At 36.5% G+C, this 16,488-nt stretch overlaps 2 protein-coding genes across 5 annotated transcripts in view; both read right to left on the bottom strand.

Moving 5' to 3' along the window:
• Positions 1-1,545: 1,545 nt before the first annotated feature.
• On the bottom strand, positions 1,546-7,572 carry LOC143722137 (uncharacterized). Its single transcript, XM_077213358.1, has 3 exons — positions 5,619-7,572; positions 4,589-4,746; positions 1,546-3,603 (listed from the first exon to the last, which is right to left on the bottom strand). Exons 1-3 carry the CDS (start codon positions 5,842-5,844, stop codon positions 3,178-3,180), a joined length of 810 nt encoding a protein of 269 aa, XP_077069473.1. The 5' UTR covers positions 5,845-7,572; the 3' UTR covers positions 1,546-3,177.
• A 6,640-nt stretch (positions 7,573-14,212) lies between these two features.
• Positions 14,213-16,488, bottom strand: part of ints1 (integrator complex subunit 1) — a 29,203-nt gene continuing 26,927 nt past the window's right edge. For all 4 annotated transcript variants that reach the window (XM_077213353.1, XM_077213355.1, XM_077213356.1 and 1 more), the window contains 4 exons: positions 15,695-15,765; positions 15,511-15,602; positions 15,314-15,423; positions 14,213-14,570 (listed from right to left, as the gene is read on the bottom strand). In XM_077213353.1, the coding sequence (XP_077069468.1) occupies positions 14,455-14,570; positions 15,314-15,423; positions 15,511-15,602; positions 15,695-15,765 (389 nt within the window). In that variant the 3' untranslated portion in view covers positions 14,213-14,454. The remainder of the gene's footprint in view (positions 14,571-15,313; positions 15,424-15,510; positions 15,603-15,694; positions 15,766-16,488) is intronic.

Genomic DNA, 16,488 nt, shown 5'->3' with positions numbered 1-16,488 from the left:
ATTATACCATTATTTTGACAAACAAAGTTTGTTAAGCTTGGTGTTTCTTTGCGGAACAACAAAGTAAAAATGTTATGTAACAATATTTTGATTATAATTAGTTAGGTTTTACTTAAAAGTAGATTTTTAAATTTTTGTGGCTTTTATAAATGATTTTGAAAAAAGGAATGCCTTAAAACTCTTGAAATGAATTGCCGTACATACTGCAACCTGCTTTGAATTTAATCCATGATAACCTTTGCATTTCCTGATAATTCTGTGTAAATAATGAAGTCATAATTAAAAATAGTTTCAATGCTTCAGCTCGACCAGACTATATCTATCTATCTATCTATCTATATATATATATATATATATATATATATATATAAGCCTGGTGTATGCTTTATACATACTTCCTTAAATTGCAGCAAAGCACAGTTTGAATTACAGAAGTAGTCTACTTAATAACAACAAGAATGACCCATATTATTTTTAGAATACAGGCAGTGTAAACAACGTGGAATGCGTTTAGGATGAAACCACAGGGTGCTTCGTGTTTACAACCATCAGCATAAATCAGTTCAGATTTTTTGGAGCATGAATATGAATGTTTATAATGGCTTCTCAACAAGGTCAGACTGTCAATCTCATTTGCATAGGCATATAGACCCTGAAAAACAAACCAAAAACCCTTTAACAATCAGCCCCCCGTGACGAAGAGAGCTTGTTTGCCTTTAAAAAATAATAAAAAGAGATATATTTGCTTAAAAATGGTCCAAACCTCATTTAATAAACAATCTAAAATGTATAAATCTTCATATTGATGTCCAGGATGTATATAATCCTTGTGTGGACATAAATACCAACACCATTCAGCTGTCCTGAGGCAGGGAGAAAGAGATTGTTTTCAGTGTAATTTCAGATGATCCTCCTCTGATGGTTTTAAGTTTGACTGCTGAGCATCTCAAGTTGTGGATGGGCGCAGAATCAATGGGATTATTTATAGCTTGACACCGAACTTCAGAAAGACAGAAACTGGAGTATGATGAAGCTGTGACAATCTGAGCTACCAGTTACATTTCAAATCCTCTCCCATATTGTACATGCAAGATATTCCGTATAGACGTCTATAATGTATTGGTGTATGAGAGTAATGACTGTAATGGTTAAACAGACCTACTTAAACTCAAGAGGACCTTGTTGCCCAGAGGAGGGCACTCTTACTCCACACTGGCTCAGAGAACCAATGACCTAAAGACAAGTGCATTTTCTGGCTCTTCAACAAGGGCTTTGGCTGCACAAACACTGCATGAAGCGGACTCTGCTGATCCCACAGGAAATTCCCTTATTGAGGACCTTTAAATTCATTTGACATGGAACAGGTGCTGTGTCCACATTTTCAAATATACCACCAGGGTCCTGCAGTTCAGAAGTTATATTGTTCTCAAGGGTCGAAGCTCTGAACAAACACTGCCCGGGATTATAGCAGATTTTCTTAAAAAGCATGAAATAAAAGTGATTTCCAAAAGCATGCAATGATTAAATAAGCACAATCAGCATATATTGTGTGTGTGGGGGGGGGGCTTTTTTTTAAGTTTTAATGATTTAACCCAATTTATTAAAGGCCTTTTATGCTTAACCATGTGAGTGCCATGGCATATTTTGTTGCTTCATACATAAAAAAAGAAAAAAAAAAGTGTTCCAATCTTTAAAAAGCATTTGTTAGAAAAGACAGACATTTTTCACTCATCCCCATTGTGTTTATGGAGGGCTTGTGGCAGCTTGCAGACATCCTGTGTTTCCACACAGGGTAACAGGATAGCTGACAGCAGAGCTGGCCATCGATGAGATCACCAAGAGTTTCCTCTTATAGTTTCTCTTGTTCACTAGCTGTCGGTCCAACAACATTTGAGACAACATTGTAAATGTAGGCATAAAGCGATGCAAACAAAATGCATCAAAGGCTCATCATAAAAAGATTTAAAGGCTGTAAATGAATTGTGGCTAATCATAATAATTAAAGAGCATTCAAAACACTAACAAATAAAAAAATGAATTAAAAAACTAAAGTTAATTATATAACCTCACATTTGTCTGTATATAAACCAAAACTTGTATGGACATTGTATTTGCACATTTTACAAAATACTAGCAAAACTACTGACCAAAAAGTATTATGAGGAGTTATTATTGGCTTCACAGATAATACATGGCATTGTGACCAGTGTTGGGGAAAGTTACTTTTGAAAGTAATGCATTATAATCTTGCGTTACGTTCTAAAAAAAAAAAAAAAACTAATTGAGTTATGTAGTTACTTATTATGGAAAGTAATATGTTACGTTACTTTTGTCTCCTGGGCTGGGCTTGCTTGTTTGTTTTTTAATACCAATTATTTTTAACTTGCTATTGTAAAGGCTCTTTCACACCAAAAGTGAAATGAATAAGCCTCAGGCTGAAGGAAACACAAATTCACACCTATACAGTAGAGGGCGCAGTTAAAACAAACCTTTCTGTTGCCATTATGGATTACAGAAGAATAAGATGCAGGAGAATAAAGTTCAACACTCTTACTTCAGCAATAAAAACTAAAATAGAAACAGAGATGTGATGTTTATCTTAAGTCATTTTTGCTTATTAGTGTGGATGAATGGGATCACTGAAGGTCAACAGCAAAGACATTGATTAATAAAGTAAGATTCAATACATAAAGTATATTTGCGTAATTTAACATTTCATTATTGCAGTTTTTTGTAATATTCTAAGTTTGCATTTCACTGTTTTTTTAAATAAATGTTGAGGTATATTAAATCTGTTTTTGTTCATGTGAGATGAGTAAATGCCCCTTAGTCTAGAACTAGAATAATCATGACCACACAACATCTCTGCACTTACTCACGAATTCTCTCAACATGGGGACAGGAGAGCTGACAGTAATACTGCTAATGTGTAATACTAATAAATGTGAATTTAAAGTAACTTGGGGTACTTATTTGGAAAAAGTAACTCCCCCACCTCCCCTCCACAATCTGAGAAGTAAAACAATATAGAGAGATGAAATTTCTATTTGCTTTTCTCAGTCACATTGTTTAACCTCATTGCTTGTGTAATTGTGCATTATAATAAATAATGAATTGACTGGGATTCCTAATGTGTCCTGTGTGATAGTGAGGTAATGGACGATGGCCACATCTGCTTCAGTCTCTGTCCAGGACGGTGGCGGGTACCTGTGTCTTCATCTGCCTCTCTCTGCTGGCCTTGACCACAGTGCTGTGGATCTCTGCTGCATAGTCCCTGGCCTTCGCCCTCAGTTTGGCAATGCTACAACAGCGGAAGTCCTCCGCACTGGACACCTCTGACCCGCACTGATCTCTCGGCCGCTGAAGCACGTCGCTCACGGGGCTGTGAATAACTGATGAGGAGGGTTTGGGCCAAGTGGGGCTTCCTCTGTCCTGTTTCCTGTCCCAGCATGGGCTGTTGCTGCTGTGGAGTTCAGGAGCTTTGTTCCTGCTGGACGACTCGGCCTGTCTGTCGTCACTGTCGTGCTGACCGCTCTGTTCCCCTGCCTGGCTTTGAAGCTTCATCTGCCTGCGCATTTTTGCCCTGCGGTTTTGGAACCACACCTAGAGGAACAATATAATATAATATTTATATTTAAATTACAAAAAAAAGAAAAGAAATTGTAATTTTTATTGTGCGTTTTTTTAAAGATTATATGAGCTAATAAAGCTCATTAATAAATGAATAAAGCAAATATTCACAATATTAATATTGCCGATAGTTTTCCAGTAAAAAAAAATGAAATAAAACAATTACAATTCTTAAGGTAAGATAAGTTTTTTTATTATTATTATAAGAATATCTAGTAAAAAATAAATAAAAATGACCCATTAAAAAAATCATTAGGAAAACCAAAACACATTGATACAATCTTTTTTCTTCAGTTTTGTCTCTCAAGTAGATTTTTTTTAATTTGATAGGTTAAGTCGTTAAAAAAAAAAAATAATAACAATAATAATAATAATTATATAAATATATATATTTTAATACATTTTAAATCATAACCCGTTACAAAAAAATTAAATTAGTAAAATCAAAACTTCTTTTATACGTTTATCAAATTTTTTGTCAAAACTAATATTTGTTTGCTGTTTCAGTTTTGCTTTCCTGAGGTACATTTTTCTTATTTTAAGTATTTTAGTAGTAAAAGATATAAAAATGACTCAAAGTAAATTGTGTGTGTGTGTGTGTATATATATATATATATATATAGGCCTATTGCTATATATAGGCCTATATATATATATATATATATATATATATATATATATAATTGTGTAATACATATATAAATTATATATAAATTATTGTATTCTTAGAAATTTCTAAAATGTTATGTCATTGCATCTCACTGAAAATGTGGAGGAGGAAAACGAAGCACTTTAAAGAAGAACAATGCATGCTTATAATTCTGTGGAATTAAAACAAAACGATAAAGAAATTACGCTTAAAAATAAAATCTCAGCAGTGGTTCAGAGAAATATTTAGCTATAATATTCATATAATTGCGCACATCACAACAGTCAAAGACAGCATTGCAAAGGCGACCTGCACTCTGGCCTCAATCAGGTCCAGTCTGAGGGCCAGGGCTTCTCTCATGAAGACGTCTGGATAGTGAGTGCTCTCGAAGGCCTTCTCCAGCTCCTCCAACTGCCAGCTGCTGTAGTTGGCCCGAGCTCGCCGCTGCTTCACTGGCCGGGGTTCATCTGGAAGCCACATCGAAGCCACCAATTAGACAATTGCCAGAGGCTGACAAGGAACTAATGGCTCTAGATTGGATAATTAGCGCAGCGTTCATTAAGCCCTCTTCAGCAGAGCCGGATAATTGATTGTTAGTTACGAGCTGTTAGCCAATCCTTTGTAAACATTTTGAATCCTATTAAATACAGTAAAATGAGGATGGACAATTATGAGAGAATTTGATTCACAAATGGCCTCTCTTAATAAAAGCTACGCATATGTATTATTAAGTCTTATTAATCTAAATAAATATGCAACACCCAAAGCTACCTTTTTCTTTCAAGCTTTCCCCCATACAACACATTATATAAGGGAGCAATCTTATCTCAAAGGTTTTATTTACATATTTTATTACACATATATTATTTATATATTTTATTACACAGCTCTCTGGAATACTTGATTCTGATCAGTCAGTTACGGTTCTGTGATCAAATATTTATTAAACTATATAACGGATTGTTGTTGTAGGCAATCAATTTCCTAAATGTCTCTCATATCTCTGTGGCCTCTTTCGTGGCACATAATAAAGTGATTTCAATGCAAAATAAATATTTCATGTGCATATCTATTAATCTTGTAGCAATAGGAATAATGTAAACCCTCCTTGTAACATGGTTTACTTTGTGATAATGACAGGTAGATTGTACACTAATAAATATATACATCCATATAAATATATATACATATATATATATATATATATATATATATACACACACACACACATATACATATACATACACACACACACACTCAAATGAAAGCTTCACATAAAATATAAGATGTCATATTAGATCTTACAACATTAATGACCAATAGGTTGCATTGAGCTCACCGATATTCTCAGCATAGTGTCCTGCAGACTGAGCGGCCAATAGCAGAGCCTGTTTGCAGGGCTCTGGCTGCAAGTAATTGCGCAGGAGCTCGTAGCTGAGCAGAGGCCCGGGGATGAGGATCTGCGGAGAGCTCAACCTACTGGGGAACGCAGGGAAGAAGTGTGCAGCCGAAGAGTGGAAGACTGCAGAAGAGAGAGGAGACACCAAATGCCCAGTGCCAAACATGGCCCAGGTACAGCAAGGTCCTTTTGGTCCAAAGAGAATTCCAGAAATAGACAGTGTAATGTATGTATGTGATGAGCGGTCGTCTTTATAGGCGTTGGAGGGTTACAGAAGAACAAACTAGAGATCCAGTTGGAAGAGAACTTCCTAGTAGACCTTCATAGCTCCAGAGTCAAGACTACTTTTCTCACCTGATTCAGGTGCGAGTCCCACCCTCTCTTCTGAGTCACATGACTCACCTATGACTACTAATTCTAGTAAAACAGGGCCGGATTTGAAGGAAAGCACCCAATCATAGGGGACCATTGAGTCCATGCTTCATTTAAGAGAGGTTTCTTCAGCATCACTCTTAAGGAGACATCCACAGTGACACCTAATGCCTCCAAATCCACACCTCGGCTGAAGGAGTAAATGAGTAATATCCCCCAGTTCCATTCGGGGAGGAGTGTATGGAAAGACCTGTCATTCTGAAGTATTTCATAGACAAGTTCGGGCACTCTTCAGCTTCTGAGTTCGCTTATTAATATGACAAAGCAGACATTTGGAATTGGAGTGTGGTGAGAAAATGGGGGGAAAGCACCGTTCTTGAGCTGCAAACACTTTCAAAGACACGTACAACCGCCAGCAAGACCGATTTGTCGCGTCTGTGTAGTCGTGTACGAGGTTAAGATTTAACAGATGGATATCAAATCATTAAGGGAGAATCAAAAGGTTCACAGCTGAGAAAACGTTCAGTAAGAAACCCCTATACAAACAGAGCTTTGGTTGAAATCTGCAGAGAGAGCAAACAAACAGCCTCTGTTTACACAGTAAACACATCACACTAATTGGCCCACATAATTGACATCCATTTACAAGCCCATTTGCAGCATTTGGGTGTTTGCATGACATTCATTTGCGATACAACATGACTAAATGAAAAAATCCTTCAGGAAAGGCTTTGATGAGTTTTTATAATCAACATGCTCGTCTTTGGCGAAAGCGTTTTTCCCTATGAAATGGAGAATGTGTGGCATCAACTGGGAATTCTGCTGTCAGATTAAAATCCATCGCCTTTGTTTCTAAAGACGCCTAAGCCTGTTATCTCACTCAAAGCCTTCTTCACATTAGGAATAAGATCACCTGTCTAAACAAGGTGTATTGTTCAGTCCTGAGCTAAGGACAGAGTTCACTAATAATGGTTTTGGGTCATGGATCTCCGGTCTTTGAAAACAGATCACTTTCCCAACTAAGACCAAATTGTACTTAGAGAGGAATGCCACACTATTCACTACAGCACGTCAAAGAATTATACACTTTTCATGTAGATAATAGAGAATTGTTAAATGAACAGTTCACCCAAAATTGTTTCTGTCAACATTTACTCACCCTCATGAATTGACTGCATGCCATGAACACAAAAGGTGAATTCCTGAAGAATAGCCTCTTTTCTAAAGAATTGAGGGTGTCAAGATCCAAAACTGATTAAAAAACAAAAAAGCATCATGAAAGTGGTTTATGACTCAAGAGTTCATGAGAGAAGTAATTGGTGATCCAATTAGCAAAACTAGCATTAATGATTCTTAAATGCTGGACTACATTAGTTAAAATCTGAACAGATTTAAACACACTAATTGACAACTTTGTAAGTGGTTTCAGAAAGAAAATCTGGGCATCATTCAATAAAGACCAATGATCACACAGTCGTTCAGAAGACAAAAAGCCATATTGCTGATAGTCTGAATTTAAGAACTCATACACTCCGCCTGCCCAAAATCTTCAAACTGACTGACTTTCAGCAACTAGTGTAGATTCTTCCAGATTCTGAATCAGGGCAAAAGTATGTAGTCAAGACTATGATCTGGTTGCATTATTAAAAAGTTCAGTGGAAATAAAAATTATCGGTGTATAACACATTGCAATCCTATGACGTCAGAAGACTCAAAATACGGTGCACAAGTCAAACGGACTTCATAATAATTTCCTGCAGGCAGAACAGATCTCCATAATAATTAATACATTATTTGAATATCCTACAGTGTCCTATACACTGTGTAAAAAAAAAAAAAAAAAAAAACAGATTTGTGAGTGTACAAGATACAACTAATTGTTTCCGCTAAAGCAATGTAAAAACATGTTGTCATAACTTATTGGTCATAAAAGTTTTTTACAGTGTAGAAGTCATGGATTCAGAACACGACATGAATAAATGATGACAGAAGTGTCATATGTGGGTGAACTAGCACAGAAACGACAGGTCACAACACAATAATGTTTAAAAAGAGGCTAGTGGATGACTGATAACTTAGAATAACATAAATTCTTCCTGTTTCAGAGATTTGTACTGAAAGCAGACAGCATCACACGCCGAACATCTGCATCCCCGTTGCTGATGGATGTGCGAAGAGTTGTCATGATCTCTCTGAGAACAAAACACAGGTGTGTGAATTAATTCCCAGGAACATTTCACCTCACAATCATCTTTACCCACCCTCTATCCGCTAATAAGATCAAACTGCGGAGAGATTCAAGAGCTGTCACCAGCATCGGCGTTAACCGCTAATCCTGCGCTAACTTTGATCAGATCCAGACATCCACGGTACACAGCTGGGCCGATCTTGGTTGAGTGAGTCACTGACTTTAAGGCCACAACAGCACTGAAGGACAAAAACTCTTCATGCAGCTGTTAAAACATCGAGGGATCCAAGTCCAATACCTACCTGCTTTTCTCATTCTTTCAGAATGGTAATTATTAGAGAATGCTTGCATATCCGTTTCCACCAACAATCTGGCAGGGTTCAAATACATCTGGAGATATAGAAATGCCACTTTTATCTGAAGCGTGGGGCATCCTGGGGTTACATTCCTAAGCGGGGCAATGGTGAAAGCTTAGAAATCACTACTTGCTGGCGTTGAACCTAAAAAATTCAAGTTGCCAGCACTTGTAACCACTAGGCCTAAATAAAATTGTATGTGAAACCAAAAAAGGAGTCTAAGAGATTTTAGAGCCATTCCAAGTTAATAGAAGGAGGCATTAGGGCAACAACGGCAGTAGATCTTGCAGGCCTGTATTGATCTTTTCGACTCACACTTGTCTGAGACTCTGTGCCGTCATTTGAATATACAGGGGCTTAACAACAACAACAACAACTCACAGCGTCAACAATGGCTCAAAGTGCTTCTGAGCTTTGCTGAAGACATTCGAGGAGATTGAGTTTTCTTTAAATCAGATAGAGGAATCAAGACAAGAACGTGAAAATTACATTGAGGGTGAAGTCCCTAAAGTCAGTAGTTTTAATACGGAATCCTAATTAAAGCAAATCACTGAAATATTAGACGGGAAATAGACTGCCTGAATGGGTCGTCCAACATCATCAAACAACAAAAAGAAAATACTGTTTGATAGGCTTAATTCATGACACCGCTTCCCGTTTCAAATGTCTCTTAATGTGGCATAAATTCTCTTGATTGATATATTTCTGATGCTGTTTATAATTTAGATGGGTTAATTGCTTCTACAGCAACTGGAAATTATTCCTGCATAAATATGTGGCAGGATTGAACTTCTTGTGAAGAGAAAGGTAACTCGCTAAAGAAAATTCCATAGCCATATTCTTTTATTTGCAAAAAAGAAGAGAATATGAACGTTTCTCAACTAGTTTTGCTTCAGGACCAAGATTTTACATTGGACAACATGTGGCTTTTTTTTTTCTTTTTCTCCATAATCAACAAATAAATAGTAATATCTGTATACAATTCAAAATTTTAGAGTAAGAAGATTTCTATTTCAAATGATTAACAAAAAATTCTCCAAAATCTCTGCTCACAAGAAACACTATTGCAGTTACACAATTCATTGCCATTTCCAACGGTTTTCAGCATTGATAATAATCAGAAATGTTTCTTGAGCATTATATATCATAATTTTAGAATGATTTCTGAAGGATAATGTGACAATAAAGACTGGAGTAATGAAATTACAGGAATAAATTACATTTTAAAATATATTCAAAAAGAAAGATTTCCCAATTTTACTATATTTTTTTAACCAAATAAATGCAGTTTCGGTGAACATAAAAATGTCCTTTCCATCGTATATCAATCCACAGCTTCTGATATCAGCTTTAAAAAGCGATCAAATTCTCCTGAGGATATGCCAGCACAGGCTCTTGGAACAATGCATAATAACATTAATACTCATTGGAGTGACACTTAAGAATACACAACACCTGAAACTCTAAACATGATGGATGACTGTCCCCGAGTCATGGGAAAATGGCTTAATTTACAGACAAAACTGCTTTTGTACTCCTACAAATCCAAAGTGCATGTGAAAATTAATCCATTATTTGAGTCACTAAAGTTACAACAGGATGTCGTTCCCTTCATTAAACATGCTTTACAAATACTAGGCTATATTAGTCATGATATGGCCACGTTGCCTGGTTATTATGGTGAGTCAATTGCAACCAAAACATTTACCTTACCTATTCAAACAAAAATCACCATGTGATTCTCAACAAAAAGTGATATATAGGTAAGAATATTTTAGTCATCTTTGGTAACTGTATCTCCCAGGCAGTGAGCTGATTGCTTTAGTCCTGGATCACTGGCAATGGGATAAACCTGAGAGCCCAGGCTGCTTTTCATGTCAAGACCTTCAAGGGGAGCGGCCGCGATCCAAAAGCAATCACACTTTACACTTCAAAGCGCAAGGGAAAAGGGAGGCGAGAGCCGGTCCACATTTTTTCCACGCTAGCCAGGCACAACTCATGCGTGGAGGAAGAGGAGATGATCTAAGTGAAGGAGCTGTTGAGGAACACAGAGCCGACAGGTGTGCACAGGCAGGTACTGGCACATCTCTGTCCCTCCCAAAGGTGAGACACAAGCAGTGCTTCACTCCTCTCTGTGGCTCTCTACATTTATTAGTGGTCACCTGCTCTACTTTGGAGATTTTGCTATATTAGGGCAATTAATCATGGTTAAAAAACAAAAAAAAAGTTTTGGAATTCGACATTGTCATTGTCACACATATTGTCAAAAAGATCCCCGTTCACACGGTTCCGTCGGTGAAAACGATTAAAAACGTTGTATTATTCATGCCAGGCCAGTAGTTGGCGATATCACTTTGTAAAGAAACACTACACGCCTATAGAGTGAACATGTAATGTGCATGCGCATGACGTCCCCGTTTTCACAAATTTGTGTTTTTGTAGTTTACATGGAGACGACAACGCTACCGTTTTTAAAAACTTGCATTAAAAAAAAATGCATTTTCAGTTCCCCCTAAACGCAATTGTTGTGTAAATCAACACCAAAAAGGTATAAAAAATTCAAATTTTAGTTGAAAACAGTGTTGTTGGGACCATTAGGGTAAGAAAAGTGAAGTTAGCGCTTAAGAAAATGTTTAGCATGTTCGTGAAGAACCTTAAACATCCATAGGACCCTTCAATTCCGTTCGAAAAGGGTTCTTTAGATTATTAAAAGTTTCTTAAAAAAATTCCACTAAAAGGTTCTTTGGAGGAACCAAAAATGGTTCTTCTATGTCACCGTGGTGGAAACACCCTTTTTGGAATCTTTGTTTTTAAGAGTGTACTTATCCGCTACAGAAACAGAGAACCATTACATACCTGAGAAAAACTATAAAGTTAAAACACAACACACCGCAGTGCAGCTGTTTTACGGAGCAGCAAGGGCATGCCTGATGAAAAGGTTAGTGGTTATCGATGTGTCAGTGGCTCATCACACTCACTCCTCACTCACACCCCACCCATGCTGTCACTCATCTCCGTTCCGCCCCAGCGCGAGCCAGCCTGGGAATCTGACCAAAAGCACAGGCAGTTATAGCGTTCGAGCCGATGAAACTCCACCAACAGCACTTGTGAAAGGAACCTGTGCTACGTGACACTTTACAGGTGCAATTAAGACTGATCAAGCACATCCGACACTAGACAAATGACGGTGGAAATTGACTACAGCATCTCCAAGGAAATTAGCGTTAAGTAGTCATAACACAGAAAAGACAATTATGATATCTACCCTTTAAGCACAAATCCAAAAATACAAATTTGAACAAGTGTTCTGACAATTAACTGACAGCAGGGTGTTTTCTTGTCTAATTTATCACAGAATGTGAAGGTTAAGATGAATGGCTGCAATTTTCTTTGGCACAACAAATCAAAGGGATGGCACTTTGTATGATTAGAGTAAAAAATAGGGCCTGTATTTTTTTCAAGTCAATGAAAGGAGGTGCTTATCCTTCATTAAATGTTGACTGTCAACCTTTTTTCTATTTGTTTTTAATAAGGTTTGCAATTTGAATACAACAAAACAAAAGTCAAAACAAAAATGCCAAAAATAAGCTTTTACCCGGTGGAATGAGATGGTTTTCAGATCAAATTATGGTTTGTAATTGATGTTTTAAAATGTTTTAAGGTTGATCCAAAAAAAAAGAAAAAAAAAAAAAGTCATCAGGTAAAAATGATCTGTGCTTTTGTTTGTTAAATGATTTATTAAATGAGGTTATGTCAATTTGTTAACTACTTTGTTGAATTGCGAACATGTATTTCATTTAACTTATTTTAAACTTCATTTTTTTTAAATTAAAATACAAATTTAAAGTGAGACTCTTAGAGTAAGACTTTGGTAAGACCCTAACTAAATTTCCTGTAATTACTGTTTAAGGGTGTAGTTATACACTATAGTTCGAAAATCAAAAAGGTCAGTAAGATTTTTAAAAAGAAATTAATGCTTTTATTTATCAAGTATGCATTAAACTGGTCAAAAGTGAGAGACTGATAATGTTACGAAATATTTCTATTTTGAAAAATTACTGTTCTTGTGAACTTTCTATTCAGACGTATCTGTATAAGACATCTATTTTATTGAAATTCTATTTCATTTGTCTGTCATTATTAAAATGCATAAATGTAGTTTTTTAGCATTTATTAGTGACCCATTTTCTCTACTTTATGAATTTTTCACTTGTGATATAACAGCAGGGTTTTTACAGGTTTAAATTTAGGAAAGTAAAGAGAAAAAAATACATCAATATGTTTTCTAAATGTCGTGTAGAGAAACACAATGAGTTGTATTAGCAACATTTCAGAGCTTGAAAATAAGACTTCCAACAGATATCTGTAACTTTGAATTATTTTTTACAAAAAAGTAGCTTGAATCTGCTCTTAACCACTAGATTATGGAAATAACTTTTACTGTACCTTCTGATCGCACTGTGAAAAAAGTGATGTTCTTCCTCAGCATTTTTGTCAAAAATCAAAAGATTCTTAAATCAAACATTTACTTGAGATACAAAATGACATATTGAAGTCTGAGAAATTGAATGGCCTCCGAAAAATCAATTTAATTTAAAGGAAAGTTTTCAGAACTCCTATATTTGATCTTGTTTTAAGCAGTTTTTTAAGACTTCATATTACATTTGCATCTCAAGTAAATGCATATTGATTTCAAGATGTTTATAAAGGATGATTTTTTTGCTTTGTAATGTATGCAGCATTTAATGCCATGACTTTATAAATGTAAGACTTTCTGCTCTAATTTAAGACCCTTTTAAGGCCTTAGTTTGAGTAAGAGTGATTTAAGACTAATACCTTTTTAAGAACCAGAAAGCCTGTATAAGTTAGGCAAATGTTTGTCTGTTAATACTAATAATCCTCCTGTACATGCTAAACTCATGTGCAACTAATTTAGCTGTAAATGCACACTGTTGTTAAGTGGGTGTGGGAGGGGGAACCTGAAAAGAAAAAACAAAAAAACACAAATTCCACATACATGACATGTTAAAAGCAGAGCAGAGAGCATGAAACTGAACACAGGAAGAAGCACCTTTCATCAGGCGGACTTTGCCGCGCTCGCTGAGAGCCTGTCAGTCCTCCAGCCGCCAGTGCGGGCATGTCCACCGATCGCCCTCTACAAAACACAGATAACCCGCTTCCACAGACCCCAGTGTAACCAGACACCCGCACACTCACTCTCTGCCCTCATGCACTCTTCAGACGGGGATCTTCGGTCTGTGTGATTGAACAATTACTGCCACGGTTAATTTAGCCGTGGGTGAGATGGGCTCTCACCGGCATGCCGGCGCGCTGTTCTCTCTTCTCGTCTCCATATAGATGAAACCTGTGACACTGGACAAGAACAACTTGCACTTTCATGGCAAATAGACTTTCCATCACAGCATTCACAGAATAGCTGAGATATGGGGTGGGGGGTGTGGGGGGGGGACAAAAAGCACAGACTCACTCATTTGCAATCATGCAAAAGAGAAAGATCACAGCCTGCCCCTATTCTGCTATGGAAAGAGTTATTTTACAAACACCAATCTTGAAGTGTTAAAAGAGAGAGGGAAACGAAGTAAAACAAAACTAAAAAATTTTTTTGGAGCATTTCCACAACTCATTGTTTTATTTTTCAAAGCAGAAGACAAAACTAATTATGACAGGCTTTACTCCCAGCAGACATGAATATTCCTAAAATACTTTTCATTATTTGAGGCATTTCAAGACATTTGAACGTGGAATGCTATATCTGAACACAGATCTGAACAGGATCAACAGTGCATGACACTTCTGACTTACAGCGAAACTCTGTGTACTAACATGTTTAAAGTGACATCTATGTCGTTGCCTCCATGCGTAAGACCTTCATGGATTCTGCTATCATGGAACTGGTGTCAATCTGACCGTAGATGCCCACTAAAAATGCCTTATGGAGGAGAATATCAGCATGTTCTGGGAAACACAAAACAGAGATATTTCCTTAAAATGAATGTTGAGCACTACTAACAAAATCCATGGCATGCAGTCCATTATCACAGATTTACACACATATACCCAAGTAACATATTTTGTGCACAGAAACACTTTAACAAAATACAGGTTGCACTTTTCTGCTTAAAACTATTCGAAACACCCCTACAAGTTCGATAATGATAATAAAAAAAGATATAGTTTTAAAAAAGTGCTTAAAAATGCTTCTAAAATAAAAGAATAGCAGAGTCCACATCAAAACTGTAACGATAACTGCACAGGGGAACGATATCGTTGGAATCACTTTAAGAATGAGTTTTTTTTTTCAGCTGATGAACGATAAAAATATTGACAGCCAATTAGAATCCTTCCTGCTTTAAAGAGCTTGAGCATTTAAAGCGGTAGATGACAAAACTGAAGCGTGTAATTATAATAAACAGAACAATATCGTCTGTTGGTGTGGACGCTACTAGTTACTGCTACCTTTATAGTTGTCATTCTTGGCTTGAACGTGCCTTAAGACTTCAACTATAAGTGTTTTTAAATAACGTATATGTAGATAACTGAGGGGTGGGTGAGTCAACATTTTTTCAAGTAAATCATGTGAAAGCATGTGACAAATGCTGCCAATAGAGCTTGATGAAAAAAATGAACAATTATTACTACAACAACAAAAACAATTATAGTGGATACTTAATGAATAAGGTCATCGTATAATTGTGTACCTTGACAGAGCAGCACATATTCAGGCAGATTCCTCAGGGCCGTCTGCACTACATCAAAGTTGCCGCTGCCCAGACAGTACATGAAAGTTGGCAGGTATTCAGCAGCCATACTAGAGTTAACAAAAATAATGGTGAGTGTATTTGCACATGACATTTCGATTTAATATATGTCACATACTTCCCTGCAGGCATCTCACCTGGGGATGTTCTGGATGCACCGCAGGGCCAGACTGAACGCCATGTTGCGGCACACTTCCTCAGAGGAACTCATCAACCTCTGAAGATCATTCTGATAATACATGACAAGTTGGTTTTACTTGTTAAATCTTGCTCATGTTTGTCCATTTTGCAATTTTGTGTACAATTGTGCAATGTACTTACAACAAAATACTGAATGATTTCTGGATTTCTTTTGGATTTCTCATCCACTTCAGTCAGCCCGTCAAACACATCTAGAACAAAAGAAAAACAGCACATCGTTTAATACATTCAATCTGAACTATATATATATATATATACATAGTATATATATATACATATACAGTACTGTGCAAAAGTCTTAGGCACGCAGGTATTTTTCACCCCAAAAAAAGGTTGAGCCAGATATTTATATATTCTACTGTAGTGTGTCACAAAAAGTTTGCTATTGATTGCATAAACCAGTGAGATTTTTGTATGCACAAGGAGTCTGACAACAGCCGGTATGATCCACACAGAGATCTGATCTCACCATCATCTGGTCTATCTGTGATTGCATGTAGAAATAGAAAAAAAACTGAGACAGAATAAATCCAGAAGAAGTGAAGCAACGTCTCCAAGACGCTTGAAGAAACCTTCCTGGAAAGCAATCTAAAATACTATGTGCAAGTGTACCTGGACAAAAGCTTTTTTAAACGCAAAGGGTATTTTATTGATAGAGTAAATATTGATTTGATTTAGTTAAATACATTTTATATTTATCATTTAACTTCTATTATGACATTATTTTTGAAAGCATCCTCACTTTACAGCATTTTTACACAAGTGCCTAAAACTTTTCACAGTACTGTAGTTTTGGAGTATTCAAGCGTCTTGGAGACGTTGATGACGTTCTTCTGGATTTAGTCTGTCTCAGTTTTTTTTTGTGTTTATTCATGTAATCACACAGATAGAGTCAATGATAGTGAGATCAGATC

Source organism: Siphateles boraxobius, unplaced genomic scaffold (assembly GCF_051911475.1).
Source record: "Siphateles boraxobius isolate OS27281-9 unplaced genomic scaffold, OSU_SipBor_1 66, whole genome shotgun sequence".
In the NCBI taxonomy this organism is placed as follows: Eukaryota; Metazoa; Chordata; class Actinopteri; order Cypriniformes; family Leuciscidae; genus Siphateles; species Siphateles boraxobius.
Note: the sequence above shows the minus strand (reverse complement) of the source record. Positions and strands in the feature narration are given on the sequence as shown.